The 17,074-nt window shown below is 44.0% G+C and overlaps 2 protein-coding genes across 2 annotated transcripts in view; both read right to left on the bottom strand.

Moving 5' to 3' along the window:
* The window catches only part of rbpjb (recombination signal binding protein for immunoglobulin kappa J region b), a 62,240-nt gene extending 51,506 nt beyond the window's left edge, over window positions 1–10,734 (bottom strand). Inside the window, exon 1 of the mRNA XM_035148721.2 lies at window positions 10,642–10,734. Within this exon, the coding sequence (XP_035004612.1) occupies window positions 10,642–10,703 (62 nt within the window). The 5' untranslated portion in view covers window positions 10,704–10,734. The remainder of the gene's footprint in view (window positions 1–10,641) is intronic.
* A 3,996-nt stretch (window positions 10,735–14,730) lies between these two features.
* Window positions 14,731–17,057, bottom strand: smim20 (small integral membrane protein 20). Its single transcript, XM_035149352.2, has 3 exons — window positions 16,852–17,057; window positions 15,625–15,681; window positions 14,731–15,229 (listed from the first exon to the last, which is right to left on the bottom strand). Exons 1-3 carry the CDS (start codon window positions 16,958–16,960, stop codon window positions 15,186–15,188), a joined length of 210 nt encoding a protein of 69 aa, XP_035005243.1. The 5' UTR covers window positions 16,961–17,057; the 3' UTR covers window positions 14,731–15,185.
* Between the last annotated feature and the right edge of the window lie 17 nt (window positions 17,058–17,074).

Raw genomic sequence — 17,074 nt, 5'->3', positions numbered from 1 at the left:
CAAAAGAGCCACACCACGGCAGGCCCCGGGACCAGCCTTGCCGACCTGCGGTTGAATTTGAGCTTGGCGTTCGTCCGTTTGTTTGCAGTTTGCCCCCACCCTCAACCCCACCTCCTTCCTCTTAACCCCACCACCAAAACTGCAGCCACACACACACACACACACACACACACACACACACACACACACACACACACACAAGCTTATTTCTCAAAGCTTAAACAATCGTTTTGATTAATCGTTAATTAATCAAATGAAAGGCAGAAAATAATAAAATTATAATTTTTTTTTTAATCCAAAATTGTTTTCAATTGTTAAAGAAGTATGTATATCCTTTAAATTACCCACCAACATTACTTGTGGTACCTCAAAAATAATACTAAGATGAAAAAATGCACCTTGCACAACTGTTCTAAAACTAACTGTTAGAAAAAAAGAACCTAAAAACTAAATATATCACATCATAATAAATACAATGATTTATTGCACAAGCATATAGTGAGAGCGAAAACCTTGGAAATGGTGGCGCTCCTGTTCCCTGCCATCGCGTGCAAGAGGCGGCAAAGCTACGAGATATTGGGTCCCTAATTCTGTTGCTTAAGATGATCAGGATTAGAACTAAAACAAGAGAAGATCAGACGGCTGGAAGTGGTATCGCTGTGACAACACACGACTTCCTGTCTGCGTTTCCCCCTCTTCCTCTCACCATCCATTCATCCATCCATCAATTCATCCCTCGCTGCCTTTGCTTCTTAAACAAAATACAACCTCTTGATTTCTTTGACCTCTTTGGCGTTTGTGCGCAGGTTCATCAACCAACCAGCCATGTAGATGGGCGAGGAGTTTAAGTCCCTCCTGTGCCACCCCTTCCCCACCCGAGCTAAATCCCTTAATCTGCTCTCGGACACGTCTGGAGGGCAAAACAAACAAATAGGATCCCCCACTTGTCCTCCTCCTCCTCCTTTCTACCACCAGCTCCACACACACATGCATGCAGATCCCCCGAGACGCCCCGAGCCCTCCACCGCACATGACATCACCGAGAGGAGAGGGTGACATTCACCTCCTCAAGGTTAATGAAGTGAGGTTGTGACCACAGAGCCGGCGATTCAAGTCACGACAGCGGATGTCTGGAAAAATCCTCCCAAGTCTGCAACAGGAAGAAATATTTCTACATTCCTCTTTCCACAGCAGTGAAGGACAATGTGATTTATCCAGGAGCTGCTGTGATAAAAGAGCAAATCATTATCAAGGGTTAAATGACATAATTTCAGCTTTTGGCCAAACGCTGTCTTCCTTGTTGATTAAAGCATCTGATCATGCTCGTGTCACTGTGGTTTCTTGGTTTAGAGATGAGCTCATTAACAGATCACACCCTGTACTTGCTCGTATCTGATTTCTTCGGGTCTGTTCTATGGCCTCTGATCTTTTATCTGAACAATCAGACGGAAGAGTTCTAAAACCATCACAAATCCCAGTTTTACTTATAATGTACGTTTTTTATCTAAGGCATTCCTCAGGGTTCATTTCCAGAGCCTCTGCAGTTCTCTCTATAAACACTGCTACTGTGTTTCAATGTATAGTCTAAAAGATTCTAAATATCGTTTTTATGCATATGATACAATTTGTATAAACAGAGGGCTCATAAGTTTTAAAAAAAGAAGCTAAAATGAAGTAATTGTCTTCAAAAAGGTTCAAACTGAACCTGCTGTTTCCAACATCTTAGTGTCTGGAGGGCTTTTGTGTAAGTCTTAATATTCAATGCCTGCTTTTAATGTCCTTTGTATATATTGAGCCAATTCAAAAAAGCAAACTGCTCTCATTGAGCCACCCTCTGGTTCAATGTAGATGTAAAGGTTGAATAAATGAATGTGAGATTGAGAGGAGGCCTGCAGGCTTGTTTGACATCTTCTCTTGTGTGCAGACGTTTGTACGTCCTCCTACATGTGCATCAGTTGGTCTAAATGAGGTTTATTAGCCATTAAATCAAACGTGTGCTTCTTTATGTGAGGGGGGGGGGGGTGCTGCTCCTGCAGAAGGTCAAAGGTGAAAGGTCGGGAGACGAGCGTGATGCAGTGTCATGGACGGCAGCTGGTTCCTCAGTTGATGACCTCCAGGGAAAAAGGAAGAAGGGAAAGATGAAACCTCACTGATCTACAAATAAAACCACTCAAAGAGTAACGCTGCAGACGCAGACAGGGAGTGAGTCCAAACATCAATTGAGGCCAAAAGAAAAACGTGCATCTATTTATATGCGTCTCTGTTGTCAGTCCTCAATCCGGCCTCCCCCTCTCCTCCCCCTTTCCCTGCCTATAAACCAACTTTATTACCTTTAAATAAAAATCATTTCCCCATATTTCTCCTCTTTTCTCCTTTTCTTTCCGTTCAATTTTAGCCTCTTCCTCCCTCCGCTGCGGGTTACCTCCGATTCCTGACTGGGTGGGAGCCGCGATGGGCCACAAACGATGATGTCACGGCTGTTATTTTCAAAAAAGGGGTGAGCTCATTGGCTAAAACCACAGAGGAGCTGGCATCCAAGTGTCAGGGAACAAGCGGCCCGAGGTTGCCAGAGGCCTGGCCCTGGATTTTTCGTTTGCGTTACATCTGGGGAACGGATCTGGGACAAGTTGTCTTTTCTGTCAATCTATTGCTCTTCTATCTCTCACTCAGGAGATATAAAGTCGTTAAAAGACGGGGATACACTGGAAAAGAAAGAAAGTGACATTAAGACCCGGCGAGAATAAATAACACTGCTTTTCAGATTTGAGAGTCTGGCTTAAAGTCCTCAAGGAGCAGATATGGGAGTGTGGAGGCCAGCAGCCACACGCTAGTTGACCATGACATGGAAAGAGTGACACGGCTGTGCAAGATGTGCCAGAGGACTGATAAAACACCAACCGCTCCTCCTATGATTCCAGTTCAAACTCCCGGCCGCAGCAGTTCCTGTTGACTTTCATACGAATGACGAAGGAAAAAATCAACTCACGCATAATTCAAAGTTGTCAAAACATTTGAATTAACTGAACATTTGTTGGTGGTTCAGTGCCGTAAATCTCCTTCATCAGCAGATAACGTCAGCGCACGGTGCGTCACCTCACATCACAATATCGCTGCTTCACTTCGAATAAAGTTTGAAGGAAAAACGTTTTCTCATCAAAGTTTTACTGGCTGAATCCTATAAACAAGACCCTCCGCAGGATTAATAATATTTCCTTAGATATTTCACAATTCACAAGAATATTCTTTATGGAAAACAAATCAAAATCAAATAAAGCCGCTTTATGAATTGATGTATAATACACGGTTCTGTTTCTCACGACTGTTCTGGTCTTCTGGTTATGGCAGTAAACACTTTTATGATGCACACAAAAAACTATTCACTGCACATGGCAAAGATGAAATCAAATCCTTGTCTGAGGGGACAGACCTAAGGAAGTGAATTGCATTCGCTCAAGAAATAATAGAAAGAAATAATAGAAATATGTGCTTTATTAGATTTTTATTTTGGACTTGAGAAGTTTTGACAATAAGAAAAAATCCTCCTCTTTTTCTGAATCAGCTCAAAATCCTTGTACTTTCTGTTTGAGCAATCCCAAAGTCCTGAGGTGCCTCAGACAAACTAATAACAATTCCATCTTTATTACTTAAAGAGTATAAATATCTCCCAGGGTCTCAAACCAAAATAAAACTGGACCAAACACAGGCTGGACACGTTCTCGGTTATCGATTAAAGTAATGTGATAACTGAGCACATGATCAGAAAGTACAACCTGGAAACCACTGAGCTCCACAGATGTTTGTTATTTATTGTCAATGAGAACAGTTTTGTGATTTTGCGATTTAATCTAATGCAAACATCCCAAATTGAATGATATACACATCAATTTGTAGAATGGGAATTAGTGGAAGTCAGGCCCATTGTGTGTGACATGTATATACACACTGCGGCTGCCAAAAACACATTGTAGACACTGTGTGTGTGTGTGTGTGTGTGTGTGTGTGTGTGTGTGTGTGTGTGTGTGTGTGTGTGTGTGTGTGTGTGTGTGTGTGTCACAACCCATCTAAATGCACTGAGGGTACACAGAGGCCAACAGACTGAAATGCGGATGAGGTGATTTTCTGCTTTCTGGCTTTTCAATAAACTTATCTGTGCCACACATCTGTGTGCCAGCCAGGCTGTTTGTGAATGTGTTTGCATGCATGTGTGTGTGTGTGTGTTTGCATGCCTGTGTGTATGTGTGCCTGCATGTGTGTGCATGCGTGTGTGTGTGTAAGGGTCAGTCTGGGCAGCAGCTATGAAGAAAAGGAGTGTTTCATCATAGGAGGTGGGTCTGGGCAACGTGCCAACCAGCCTGACACACACACACACACAGACACACACACACACACAGACACACACACTACATACACACAGCCCGAGGCAGTGGCCCTGTGCTGTTGATGCCTGCAGGCAGGCCTGACCACTCGCCGCCCCCACAGACACGCCGAGGACACAGAGAGAGCAGAAAAAGAGAGGGATCGAGGAAGATGAGAGGAGTGGAGAGAGAAGAGCTGCAGGGGTGAGGGTGGAAGGGTGAGGAGGCAGAGAAGCGAGCGGACAAGCTGATAAGGTGGAGACGGAAACCCAGGCTGATAATGATAGACGGAGGAAAACAAGAGAGAGAGAGAATGAGGTGTCAGGAGAGGAGGAAAAAACGATTGGGGGGGGAGAAAAAAAAGATGGCTAAAACAAATGGAAAAAGGGGAAATGGGATGATTGGGGTGGGTTATAAGTTGGTGTGTTTGTTGTGGGAGGTGCAGCGAGGGGTCCAGAGTTGTGGAAAGAGGGGGGGAGACGGAGAGAACAGGGAGAAGAGGAATGGAAAAACAGTGGAAAATGTTTTTTTATAAAAGGAACAGGGGGTGACACAGACAGACAAGGGCTGTAGGGATAGTGGAAAAAAGGATAAGATAAAGGAGTGTAGGCAGGGGGAGTGTGTGTGTGTGTGTGTGTGCGTGTGTGTGTGTGTATGTGAGAGAGTGTGTGTGTGTGCCTCAGAGGCAGAAAGAGGAGATGAGTGGGTGAGAAAAAGAAACATTAGTGGTTTGACAACATACAAAGCTCCCTTTAATTGAACTGATGGAGAGATGAGAGAACTTATGCCACAGAGAGACAAAGGGATGAGGCAGGAAATTAGAGGAAGAAAAGAGGATGGGACGCTGAGACCCCGACACAAAGACGAAAAAGATAAAAGAAATAAAAAGACGAGGGACATATTTAAGCAATAGGCTACTGTACACGCTTGGAGAATCGTATCCGGGATCTTTTGGCTTCATTTTCATTTTTGAGTTCTTCATCAAATTACGAGCAACTCAGTGTATGGCTGGTGTTAAAAATTAAGCTATTTCCGTAGAATTTCATGGTATAGTACAATGCCCATTTTTACTGTACATATGACAATAAAGGCTTGAATCTCTTGCATTCACAGTAGGTGTATGATTGATCAAGAACTGATTATTAGTCAATCGTACTGGTGGCTGGCCCCCAAATCAAACTCTGCCAGGGCCCCATAGATGCTTGGTCCGGCCCTGCGTGAGAGATACAGCAAGACAGGCGGCCTAAGAGAGAGAGAGAGAGAGAGAGAGAGAGAGAGAGAGAGAGAGAGAGAGAGAGAGAGAGAGAGAGAGAGAGAGAGAGAGAGAGAGAGAGAGAGAGAGTGAGACAGGGGAAGAGAAAGAAAGAACGCCTGTGTTGGTGCCAGAGTGGAGTGTAGGGTTTCCTGAGACTTGTTTTCCTGACTTAGCCGTTCTGTAAGCCCTCCATCTACTTCCCCTGAATGTCCTATGTTACACACACACGCACACACACAGGGACGCATGCACACACACACACACCTCTCCTCTCCTCGCTACATATCGCGGCAGATAAAGGTTTTTGGGGAAAACTGAGCCCAGTTCCTTTGGGCTAAACCCGCGCTCCGGTTACACCACCACGTTCCAGAGCACAATTCCACAGAGCTGGGCTGAGTTTACTTAGGCAATTCCTCTCTCCTCAACATGCTGCACAATCACCCCCACAGCACTTATCTCTGTTATTGGAACTCGGCTTCTATCAATCCCCTTCCATCTAAATATTATTGGAGGCAGAGATAATAAAAAGTTGCAATAAATATGCGAAACAACATTGGGAGTGCACAGCAGGACCACTTCCTTAGCAGTTTACATTCGAAATGAATGTGTTAATATGCGAAGCGTGCATCTGCAAACCACCGGCTGGAAGGAAGCGCTTAAAAAAGTAAAGTTCTTCACTCAAAATTCACTGTGAAATGTCAAACGCAGTATTTTGGATGTGACTGACATTTTAAAAGTAGAAGAGTCGGTTCCTGTGCTTCGGAGCAAGGAGGCGTTTTATCTCAGAGCCATTAAAGATCCATCGACTTATCCGTCATGTTAATTCGTCTGTGGTCCATTTAATGGTTGATTTGATCTCTAGCTCTGAAAGTACATGGCTGAGAGTCAAGAGATTCATCATCCTTATGCGGCAGACGCGTGGATTTCTCTGCAAAGGCAACTTGTAACTGCAGGAGCGATAATATTTTGTGTAGACGCAAAAAAACATACTGCAACACAGCATTTTATAATAAACCTCCTCAACATATTTCTATGTATTATCACAGCCATGCTAGACTGTCTGCAGCCCATAGAATGTGTAAAAATAAGGTGTAGTCGCAGTGTGACAGGTTTAAACACAGTGATGGACAGGTGACAGGTGTTTCGACTGTGTTCTTTAAAAAGTAATTTGATGTGTACTTTTCACTTCTTGGTTTGGCCCATCACTCATCCACTAACATGGGGGAGGTGATGTTGACCCTCTACTGCAGCCAGCCACCAGGGGGCTGTCTAAATGACTTGTGTGCGGGTCACGTAACTCCATATATTCCACGAAGCGATGCCACATACTCGTTTCTTTTTGTTGACATCACGTAAATCCAAGCTTGATGAGTGGTTTTCATCGCGGTGAAAATAAAACCTAAATCGCAGTAATTCTCAAACTGATCCTTTTAAAGACAAAGTACAACAAAGGACCCGTGGACGGAGCAGAAACACTTTGGATGATCAGTTTGTGGAGCTTGTGATGTGTTCCACACTGTAGGTAGCAGGGAGGCAGCCAGACATCGCTGTGCAGTAGTGTGCATTAGGAATCCAGAAGCCACAAGTACAAGTTGGTTTTCCTTCCTTCTCCCCCCCACTCCCTCCCTCCCCAACCAGCCCTCCACTCCACTCCCACCCCCAAGCCAAACCACTCTTTCTGATACCTCGGCCTGCGTCCCAATGATTCATTCAACCATCCACCCACTAAAGCAACACTGAAACAAAGAGTGAACGCAACATAAAACAGCCTATACTTTTCCGACCACATGCCTTCGCACAAAGACGAGCAGAGCCCCCACTAGCCCCCCATCCACACACACATGTTGTACGTTTCGTGCACCCACTTGCATGCCCACAGTATGAAACAAAACAAAAAAAAGAGTCATCCAGATACACACAGACCAAATTACACACAATTGTGTTCATCATATTCCACATCGTTCCATCTCAGTCCGTTTTTTTTAACGAAGCCCAAAGGCAACACCACAGGTCCCGGCCCACATCCAGGGCCCGACCTGAGATGACATCACTCCTCTCCTCTCTCTCTCCCTCTCTCCCCCGTCGCTCTCTCCCCCCTCTGCACCCATCCTTCTCCAACAAAGGGCCGAGTTCCAACACAAATCATCCAACCCTGTCCTTAATGACAGGGTAGAGCTAAGTGATGCCAGGGGGCAGGAGAGCTGGAGGTACTCTGGTCTGGGATGCTGCCCGTTCATTCCATTCCTCCCCGAAACATGTGGTTTGTACTCGCTCTCTGGATGGTGCAGGAGCGGAGGGATGGATGGATGGATGAGGAGAGGCAGGGAAAAGGGAGAGACCACAAAGTAAGCTCACTGCCCATAGGGAGAGATCATTGGTAGCTCAGGTGGGATACGACTCTGCTTTGGACTGGAGGTGGCTTTCTTCTGCGGACGGCATTAAGTAGCAGACGAATACCCTTTCGACAGGATACGAGGATGAGGTCTACGCGTGCAATTCAATCGTTTTTGCAAATTTCCAACTGACATCAGTGCATATGGCTGCTATTTAATCCTGCGGTTAGGTTTAGGGTTATGCACATGACATGACCACGGTTTATTTTTGACCCTCCATCGCGCGCACAGCCAGGGCGAACAAATGTAGGAAATAATGAAGTTCTTGAGCAGCCGTGGAAAAGAAAATCCTTTCCAGGGCTGCGAGTCTTTTGAAAAGGAAACAATATCAGCCTTTCCACAATCTTAATTTGAAATTCATGGTGGCTAAGATATCGTGAAAAGCTGACAAGCAGTCAGTTTTCAAGGCTTTCGACGGCGAGTTCAACCAACGGCTCGTGTCATTAAGAACAAGTACAAGTCAGGTCACGAGTCTTGTGATGGAAAATCTCATGTTGAGTCTTAAAAGAAGTTTATTGTCATTTTGGCACACGTCTCTGTACAAGGCAGAATGCAAAGACAGATTTCAGTCACGAAGGTGCTAAATGTGAAACAAGGGACGTTATATTCAAAGAATTCAGAACAAGCTGAAGTCAAATTACAACCAAGATCAAATCCAAAGAGCTCCAAGTCCAAATTACAAGTTTAAGCAAAGTTTTAATTGTTAAAGCAAACACTATGCAACTTTTTAACCTTAAAAAAATAAGTTTTAAAACTTGTTTGATGGTTCAGGAAGCCGGGGATCGTGTGACCAAGTTTACATGGACACAAATATTCAGATATGAATCAGAATAATGGCGGAATGACGTCAGACATAATGATGAAATGGACGTAATGACTTGAGTCATAATCAGACTTTGCTCTCTAACTTGTAAACAGGGATATGAATGTTGAATCTTAATGTTGTGTTATGAATCTTTGACATGTTACAAAGTGCTGGTTTAATTGTGACTAAGTGCAAATGACGTAACAAGTCATTTAAGTACTGCTGACCATTCCAGGATTTCACCTCAAAACCCGAGACTCACTTGTTTATACTTCTAAGTCTTAAAGGACTCAAGAAGTTAGTCTGTATAAATTTGTCTCCGGCTCTTTGAGCAATAACTCGAAACACATCACCAAGTTTTGTTATGAGATATTCTGAGGACGTTACTGAAACAACTTTGCATGTTACTCATCAGCCAAAAATCTGAAGAGGCAGTTGTTCCAGAATACAAGAGGATAAGTGATTCCTCATGAGTTTTCATCTGAAGAGCCTTTTTTTTTTTGACTATATGAGGTAAATGCAGTGAACAGATACAGTGGATTCATCGCTCCTGAGAATACAGATTACCGGCCCGACTCATTATCGAGACCATCCCGCTGCGTCGTATCTGCTGCAGAGCTCAGAGATCCCTGCTGGACATCAACCACCCATGAGCCCGCCTGCCTGGTGCGGAGCTGTAAACCTGTCATTGTTCTGGGTCACCTCCCTGAGGATGTCCTTAAGGCCCAACACCACACACACAAGGACACACACACACTGCAACAGGATTTCTTCCTCCTGGGCCAAAAGTGGACAGCCTGTGTTCCGTCAGAGCGTCCAAAATTCCATGACTTTCCCAGAATTCCCACCCCGAGCCAAGTCATATATTTGGTTGTCATCTGCAAGGCCCCAATGAAAACCCCCTGAGGAACGCAGAGGGAGATTGTGTCGTCCTGTCCACACGTCGTTTACACCCAAAAAACGCTGCGGATGGACGCTGGATATCTACTGAAACTATCCAGCTGCCATCGGACACAGGTCGGACTCGCTGAATTCATTTTCTCTGTGTGCAAACCACTAATAACAGGATACAGTTCATCTCGCGGCACTAAAATAGCGGGGTGTTGTGTGCATTTTCAACACCGTGAATCACTCGGTCCACTTGCGCGTCGGGGGCTCCAACTACAACAAGACTCCGTACGTCACATTAGATCATGACACTACGCGTGTTTTATCTGTCTTTATTGCATTACACGCTGTTAAGACACAGCTCTGTGAAACTGCATACCTTCTGTATTGTTCACGACAATAAAAAGTTTTAAATGCCGTCTCGGGATTCAACTGTTTATTTTTGATGGAATCCCTCAGCTAGGGGGTTGAAGCAAAGCAGCGTGCCAGGAAATATGAATGAAAACTGACCCAAGACAGTGTTATAAAAGAGCTTTCCATGGCTTTTTAATGTAAGTGCTGGCTTTGATCGGCCGCAGACTTATTTTCACGAATGAACGTGTCAAGTATTAAGGTGCCTTATAAATCACTCTCCCTCTTTTCTCAGCGTTCTTCGGAGGAGCAGCACGATTTGCCTACAGCCTTGGCCCTCTTCGTCAGTAGCCCTGCCTAAATCAACAGTCCCCCTGCTGCTTTAGTGCATAAGAAATTTTAAAGATTGTAATGGGACTTTAAAAAACAGAAACCTGCTATATAACGTGATTGACGGCGGAGGCTTGCACTGGCTCAGACGGTGGTGCTGTAACGGTGTGTGTGTTTAGGATGCGTGACAGTTATATTTCAGCCAGCGTGTGTGTGGTTGTCTGTTAATCAGCTCTGAGCTTAGAGCAATTGTGGTTCTCGAACCTTTTTTCGGTTCCTCGGGAATCGATGGAACCGTGGCGGTCTGCGCGATGAGGTCGGTCCATAACAAGGATTTTCCTTTCTGTTGGGAGAAAAAATGATGGAGGAAATAATAACTTTTTTCCAACCTTAAACTCCAACTAATTGCTGAACATTTCCTCCACAGATCCACATGCGCGCACGAGCCAAGAGGCAGGATTGTTGGCACATCGGAGAATTTCCTACTCATCTCATTCAGAGGTGTTGCTTCATCACATTCACTGGCTGCCTGAAGAGACGTGAAGAAAGAAGGCCCGGTTCAGTTCAGCCAAAAACACAGTAGAGACACATGTTGCTCCTTTATTTCTAATGTATTTCTACTGGGCATAGTTTTTTGTTGTTGTACCTCTTTCCACTCACCACATTTACTACATGAGACACAAAGAGACTCATAAAAGTGATGGAAAACAGGTTTAAAATCATTCTTTTGCAATCATGTGATGATTAAAGTTCTTTTCAGGTCATAAGTGCAACGGTCTTAAAACTTTCAGAACCACACAGAGGTCAGTTCAACAGCCATCCTGCCAAAAAACACAACTTTAAAAGACAACGCACATCCTCACAGAGGGAAATAAAATCGAATGATGTGGTTGGGTGTCATGTGTTTCTTTAGGGAAGGGGGGGGCTCAGTTTTATTTTATGCAGGGCCCCCTCAGGTCCCTTTTGCCTGGGGCCCCCAAAGTCCCTTGAAACACCCCTGCGTTTGAGACAGTGTGGCATGCTAACCACGCTAACCCAAGAAAGGCAGGGATTGCTTTACACCAGTAACCTGTCATTTAAATAAAAGAAAAAGGGATTGTGCTAATTGCTATTCTAAAATTGTGAAACTTACTGTGCTACGGACGTTGACTCTTAATTAGAAGATGAAGGTTTTTAATGAGTTCAGCTAAAAACAGACTTTAAGAGGGCAAAAGAAAAACCACACAACATGTTTTCACAGATTCTTTGGTGGGTGGCCAAATGACTGCACACACTGTTTATAACTGATAGTTCCTGTGAGAGCCTCAGACGCGCACACACACACACACATTGCATCATCTGCCCTTCACCACTGGATCCCTGTGCACACGACGAAGACCTGACGCAACCACAGCAATGGACTGCAATGCCTCCACGACCGGGCAGTGGAGACGCAACCTTCAACAAACCATAATCAGCTATTTGTGGTGCTGCCCGGGGGCAAATACAAGCATAATACAACAGCACACACACACACACACACACACACACACACACACACACACACACACACACACACACACACACAGACACACACAGAGCGTTTGGAGTTCCAGTAAGTTCCACGACCACAGTGTAGTCTCGAGGGGACACTGTGTTCCTCTTGACAGAGCTTCTTTGCTTTCTTTCCTGAATGACACATGCACAAACACACGCACACAGTGTAACACTAGCTCGCTGCGGACCACACTGTCACTGGGGCAGCTCGCCTTCGTCCTGCCTGCTGCGAGGCCGGCCCGCTGCCTTTTTTTTCCTAGACATTGCTTCAGACTTATACTATCTGTTTCCACAGCCGTGCGCCTGCTGACCCAGGAATGCGGACGGCACTCCGGTACATTGTTTTACAAGGCCGAGCGGTGTATTTGAGACGTGAAATGTAGACTCTTGGTTGTTTTGTGGGGGGAAAAATCAACAGTGTGTGTGTGTGTGTACTTTCTCGTGTGTGCGGAATTTGTTTTGAACTGATAATCTATGATTTTCTTGTTTTTTCTTGTATTTTGGTGAAGTGGTCAGCACTTTCATTATCCTCGTGCAGTGTACTGTACATTTCCTGCATTTTTTCAGATACAGAATTGAAACTCTGATGTCTAATACATCCTGAGCCCTCTGCATACTTTCCTTCAATGGAATAATAAATAAACGAAGTGCATCCACTCCGGGCTGCATTAGGTGGGGGGAACTCCAGCAGTCAGGGGAACTCCAACAATTTCACACATCAAAGTCTGTGTATTGGCCCCGGAGTTTACTATAGAATATGTGCAAACAATTGTAATAAGCATTGCTGGCTCTAGAGGGAGCTGTGCAAAATCTGATGAAGTGCCTTAGGTGATGTCACCTGAGTCAGAGTCGCTTGGGTGTGAAGACTACAAGTTTAAAAATAATCTGAGTTTGGAGTTAGAAAGAAATAAAGTTATCAGACCTCTACCCCCCAACGTCACTACGTAAACGTACAATATATAACTGCAGCCGCACTTTAAATGCTGTAAAGTTGGATTGTCATATATTTTATAGTATATAAAAAAAACATATTATATAATATTGTATTTTGTTTTTTTTAATTTGGGCCGCAACTCATTATTTTCCCAATGAATTGATTCATTGTTTCATCATTTTTGGCTAATTATTTTCGGTCTGGCCTTAATTTGTTTTTTTCTTTTTCTTTTCCACGCTCTTATTATTTGGGTACTTGTTTTTACGGAGTGTGTCATCGAGAGGCTCTTATGAAGCTCTCCAGACTTATTGTTTTCGTTAACTTATGATCTGTTTCTGTTCTCCACACTTGACAGGGCACATGGCATTCGCTCGTATTTTACCCGCCATTCCCGCCCCTTCCCCGAACGCGCTCTCTGCTGTTCCTTCAACCCCGTGGCCTGTCTGTCAACCCTTGTTCCCATGGCAATTAGTTCAAAAACATCGGCCAATTATCTGCAGCTCTGAAACACACGCCCGACAAACAGCTCGGAGCGACGACATGCCACCCCCCTCAAAAACAACACCTCCTCAATGGCCGAGAGAGATTTGTGTGATGGGTTAATAGCAGGATAGTTGAAGTGTTGCTGAAGCGACAGTGGTGAGTTCATGTGGGTTCACAGTGTGCCGTGACCCCGCTGAATGTTTTATAGTGATGACTGTCGATCTACATATTCTGAATGGGGACAAGGGGCAAAGCATAAAGAGACGAAGACAACACAGGACCATAAAAAGCCTGGTGCAGACTTGAGGCCTGCTTCAGAAAAGCCAGACATGTGGAGAAAGTGTGTGTCTGACATGGAGTGTCACAGCGATTCGAGCACAGAATGAGAAGCCGCGGGCCCCGCTGCACAACCTGTTACATACTTTGCCAGGCAAAGTAACAGAGATTGAGTGTCTTTCTATTCTGTGTGTAGGTGACGCGTCCCCTCAAGAATGTGGTTCTCTTCCTCTCGCCGGTCGCTTCAATTTCCCCTTTGGTTGCTTACTTCACTCACGCAGCCGAGGAGCTGTCGCCTGAGGAATCTGGAAAACACCAGCGGGGAATGAGAGGAATTTCTGCTTTTCATTTTTCCTCAACCACCCCCTCACCCCTTGCTCTCTTTACTTTGGACGCCTCAGCGCAGTCGGGCTCTTGAGTTTTCTCTTGTTTCTGAACACGGCCCAACAATAACAACCTCTCATAAACAATGGGGCTTGTTGATTGGGGGGTTGAGAAGGAGAGTGGCCGTTGCTGGCCCATGCAGTGGATTTTGCTGGCAGAGGGCCTGGTGAACGGTCCTTAAAGTCCGAAAGTACAGGCTTACATGGAGGACTGTGAAAGATTTAAGGGCAACTTTAAAAATGCACCATCTCTGAAGGACCATAAACACATGCTTTAGCTCTTTCTTAATCTATCTCTCCTCAAAAAGGACTTTGATGGACCAAACTCTGGAAGGGGATGCTGGTCAATGTCAGCAAACCACAAAAGTACAGGGGAAAAAAAAAAAAAATGGTAGTTTTGGAATTCTCAGCTTTTTACGGCAGCCGTGGACTCGTAAAGAGAGTCTGGATCACATTGAGTAGGAGTTTGAACAAGACGACCATGGAGCTCTGCCCCATCCTTTCAGCCTATGGGCAAAACACAGCGAGAGTCACATGCCATTTAAAAAGCCGAGCTAAACCCTGTGTCTGTGACGGGTAAATGATAATTCAGAGTGATGTGTCCTGGAATAACTCTGTCTCTACTGTTTCCATTTTAGAAGATGATCCTGCACGTTACTGGACAATGTCCCTCATCTGCCGAACCGCTTTTATTACTCTCGCATCAACTTAATCAAAATAAAATGTCAGAAGAGACTCTTGTGAATGGGCTGGGTAAACAAACCACTGTATTTTATTATAATTTCCTACAGGCTGCATACCAGAGCAAGGCTTTTGGAAATACAAGAGTTTTTCCAAAATATCTAAGATGCACAAACAATACACACGTCAACGCTTTCTGTGTTCACATGCAGGCATGGGGCGCCCCCTTGTGGCCAAATTCAATTCTGGGGGTAGAACATTTGAGTCTATCTGTCTCTTAAAACAATACATTACCCAGTACAGCAAAAAATTACATAAATAAATCTTTAAGGAATCGTATTTACGCTTTTAGAACTTTACATTTTATTTATAAGATAAAGAATCACTCATTAAACAAACCAAACACATTCTGCAAATCATTCATTCACTCACGCGCACACCAAGCACTCATCACAAAAGGCGTTCGTCATCAGCATCAGTGTGTGGAAGTACTGAAGGTCGGCTGTCGCTGCTCTTCATTTGTCTCCAGGTTTGAAGGGATCCGACCACATCTTCACACCTGAGGGGGGGGGAAAGAAATAAACACTGTCCTGAAGAAAAGGGTAATGTGAGAGACAGGAGGATTTAACGAGTTCAATTAAGGACCTTTAAACCTTTCTATGGCCTGTACCATCGGGATGAAGCGAAAAACAAACAATAAAAACAAGTAGTATGTAATATTTTTACATATTTAAGACTTTTACGGCCGAAAAAGCTCAGTTCAATACATACCAACGAATTCCAAAGGTTGAAATAAAAGGTGAACAAAAAGCTGAGTTGCTTAATGTTGCTTAGGACCTTTCAGTCTATGTAACATTTCATTTAAACTGAGACATCATAAATAAATAAATAAATATAACATTAATGTGCTGCAGTGATAAAGCCACTAGGTTCAGATCTACTATTTGCTCTTACCCACAGGTTGAATATCTTCCTGGTTGATTCCTGTCCGGTTTGTCTTCTGAACGTCTCCTACAGGAGAAAGAACATTTATTTAGTTTAAAACAGTTGTGGTCAAAATCAACAACATTTTTCACATTGAAGCTTGTTATCATCAGCATTTGTTGTTGTCTTTTGTCAGCAACACAAGAAGAAGATTGTCCTCAACTTGTCCTGACTGTAGCTTTCCATCCGTGCCGGCCAGAAGTGGCCAGACATAAGCTAACTATTTAGCTTAATGTATTTTCCTGGCATCTTTCTTTCTTTGTCTCAGTTGATTTAACTGCATGTTTATTTATTTCTTTGTTTGGGAAAATAGAAAGGAAACTTCTCTCTGCATGCAGGACAACAGATTGGCCTCATTTAACAAAGTAAATGTTTTTAACTCTTTGATGAGAAGAGCTTTCATTGAAATAAAGCCCTGTTTTATTAAAAAAAACTTGTTGAAGTCCAGCCACTTACTTTATTAAGACTTTTAATTCAAATTAAATTCTCCACTTGATATAGTATGATTGTTCTGTGTGGCGAGAATAAGTGGGTTTAATAAGCGCCTTTATAAATATCTCAGGGTGTTTAATAAACGCTACTGGCACAAGAGAGGCTGAGTTAATTCACACTGAGAGGTTGCCATTGGACTGGTTTTGTTGCCGTTGGACTGGTTTCAATTGGCCACTATGCTAGTTTCGCTGCCGTTGAGCTGGTTTTGGGCTGGTTTTGTTGCCATTGGGCTGGTTTTGTTGCCATTATGCTGGTTTTGTTGCCATTAGGCTGGTTTTAGTGCCATTAGGCTGGTTTTGTTGCCATTGGGCTGATTTCCTCCCCCAGACCTGGCAACCTTGCATCAGACATTTTCATTCATTGTCTCCTGCCTTGTGTGAAACAAAGCTAATGACCTTTCTTACATGTTCCTTATAAAAAAACCTCACTACATTACAACTTAAACTAAAACAATTCTCTATAACTGGGGCCCCTGTGTGTAAAGCAACAGTAGCATTAGCATGTAATGTACCAGAAACACCAAATTAACAGCCACATGTTTTAGGCTTTTAGCTAGCTATGTTGTGTTTTACCAGGTAAAGCTACAATTAGCACAAAGCTAAACACTTCATGTGCAGAAACGTATCACCTGTCATTACTGGGGATGTTGTCATCACAGTTTCCATTGAGTAACTGAGACATAATTAAAGTTTTGACCCCACTTACTGTATTCCTCCTTGTGTTTGAGCGGGTAGAAGAATATGGGGTAAAACGCGGCGGCCACCGCGGTCACGAACCCTCCGAAGATCAAAGCTATTCTCGTGTTCTTGGACATGTTTCTGTGTCACATAGGAACAAACCGCTTTCACCTCCAAGTGTGTGTCTGTGTGTCTGTGTGTGTGTGTGTGTGTGTGTGTTTACAACGAGTGCTTCCGGTGTGAAGGTCAAA

Source organism: Hippoglossus stenolepis, chromosome 23 (assembly GCF_022539355.2).
Source record: "Hippoglossus stenolepis isolate QCI-W04-F060 chromosome 23, HSTE1.2, whole genome shotgun sequence".
Classification (NCBI taxonomy): Eukaryota; Metazoa; Chordata; class Actinopteri; order Pleuronectiformes; family Pleuronectidae; genus Hippoglossus; species Hippoglossus stenolepis.
This window is presented reverse-complemented; position numbering and strand designations above follow the sequence as displayed.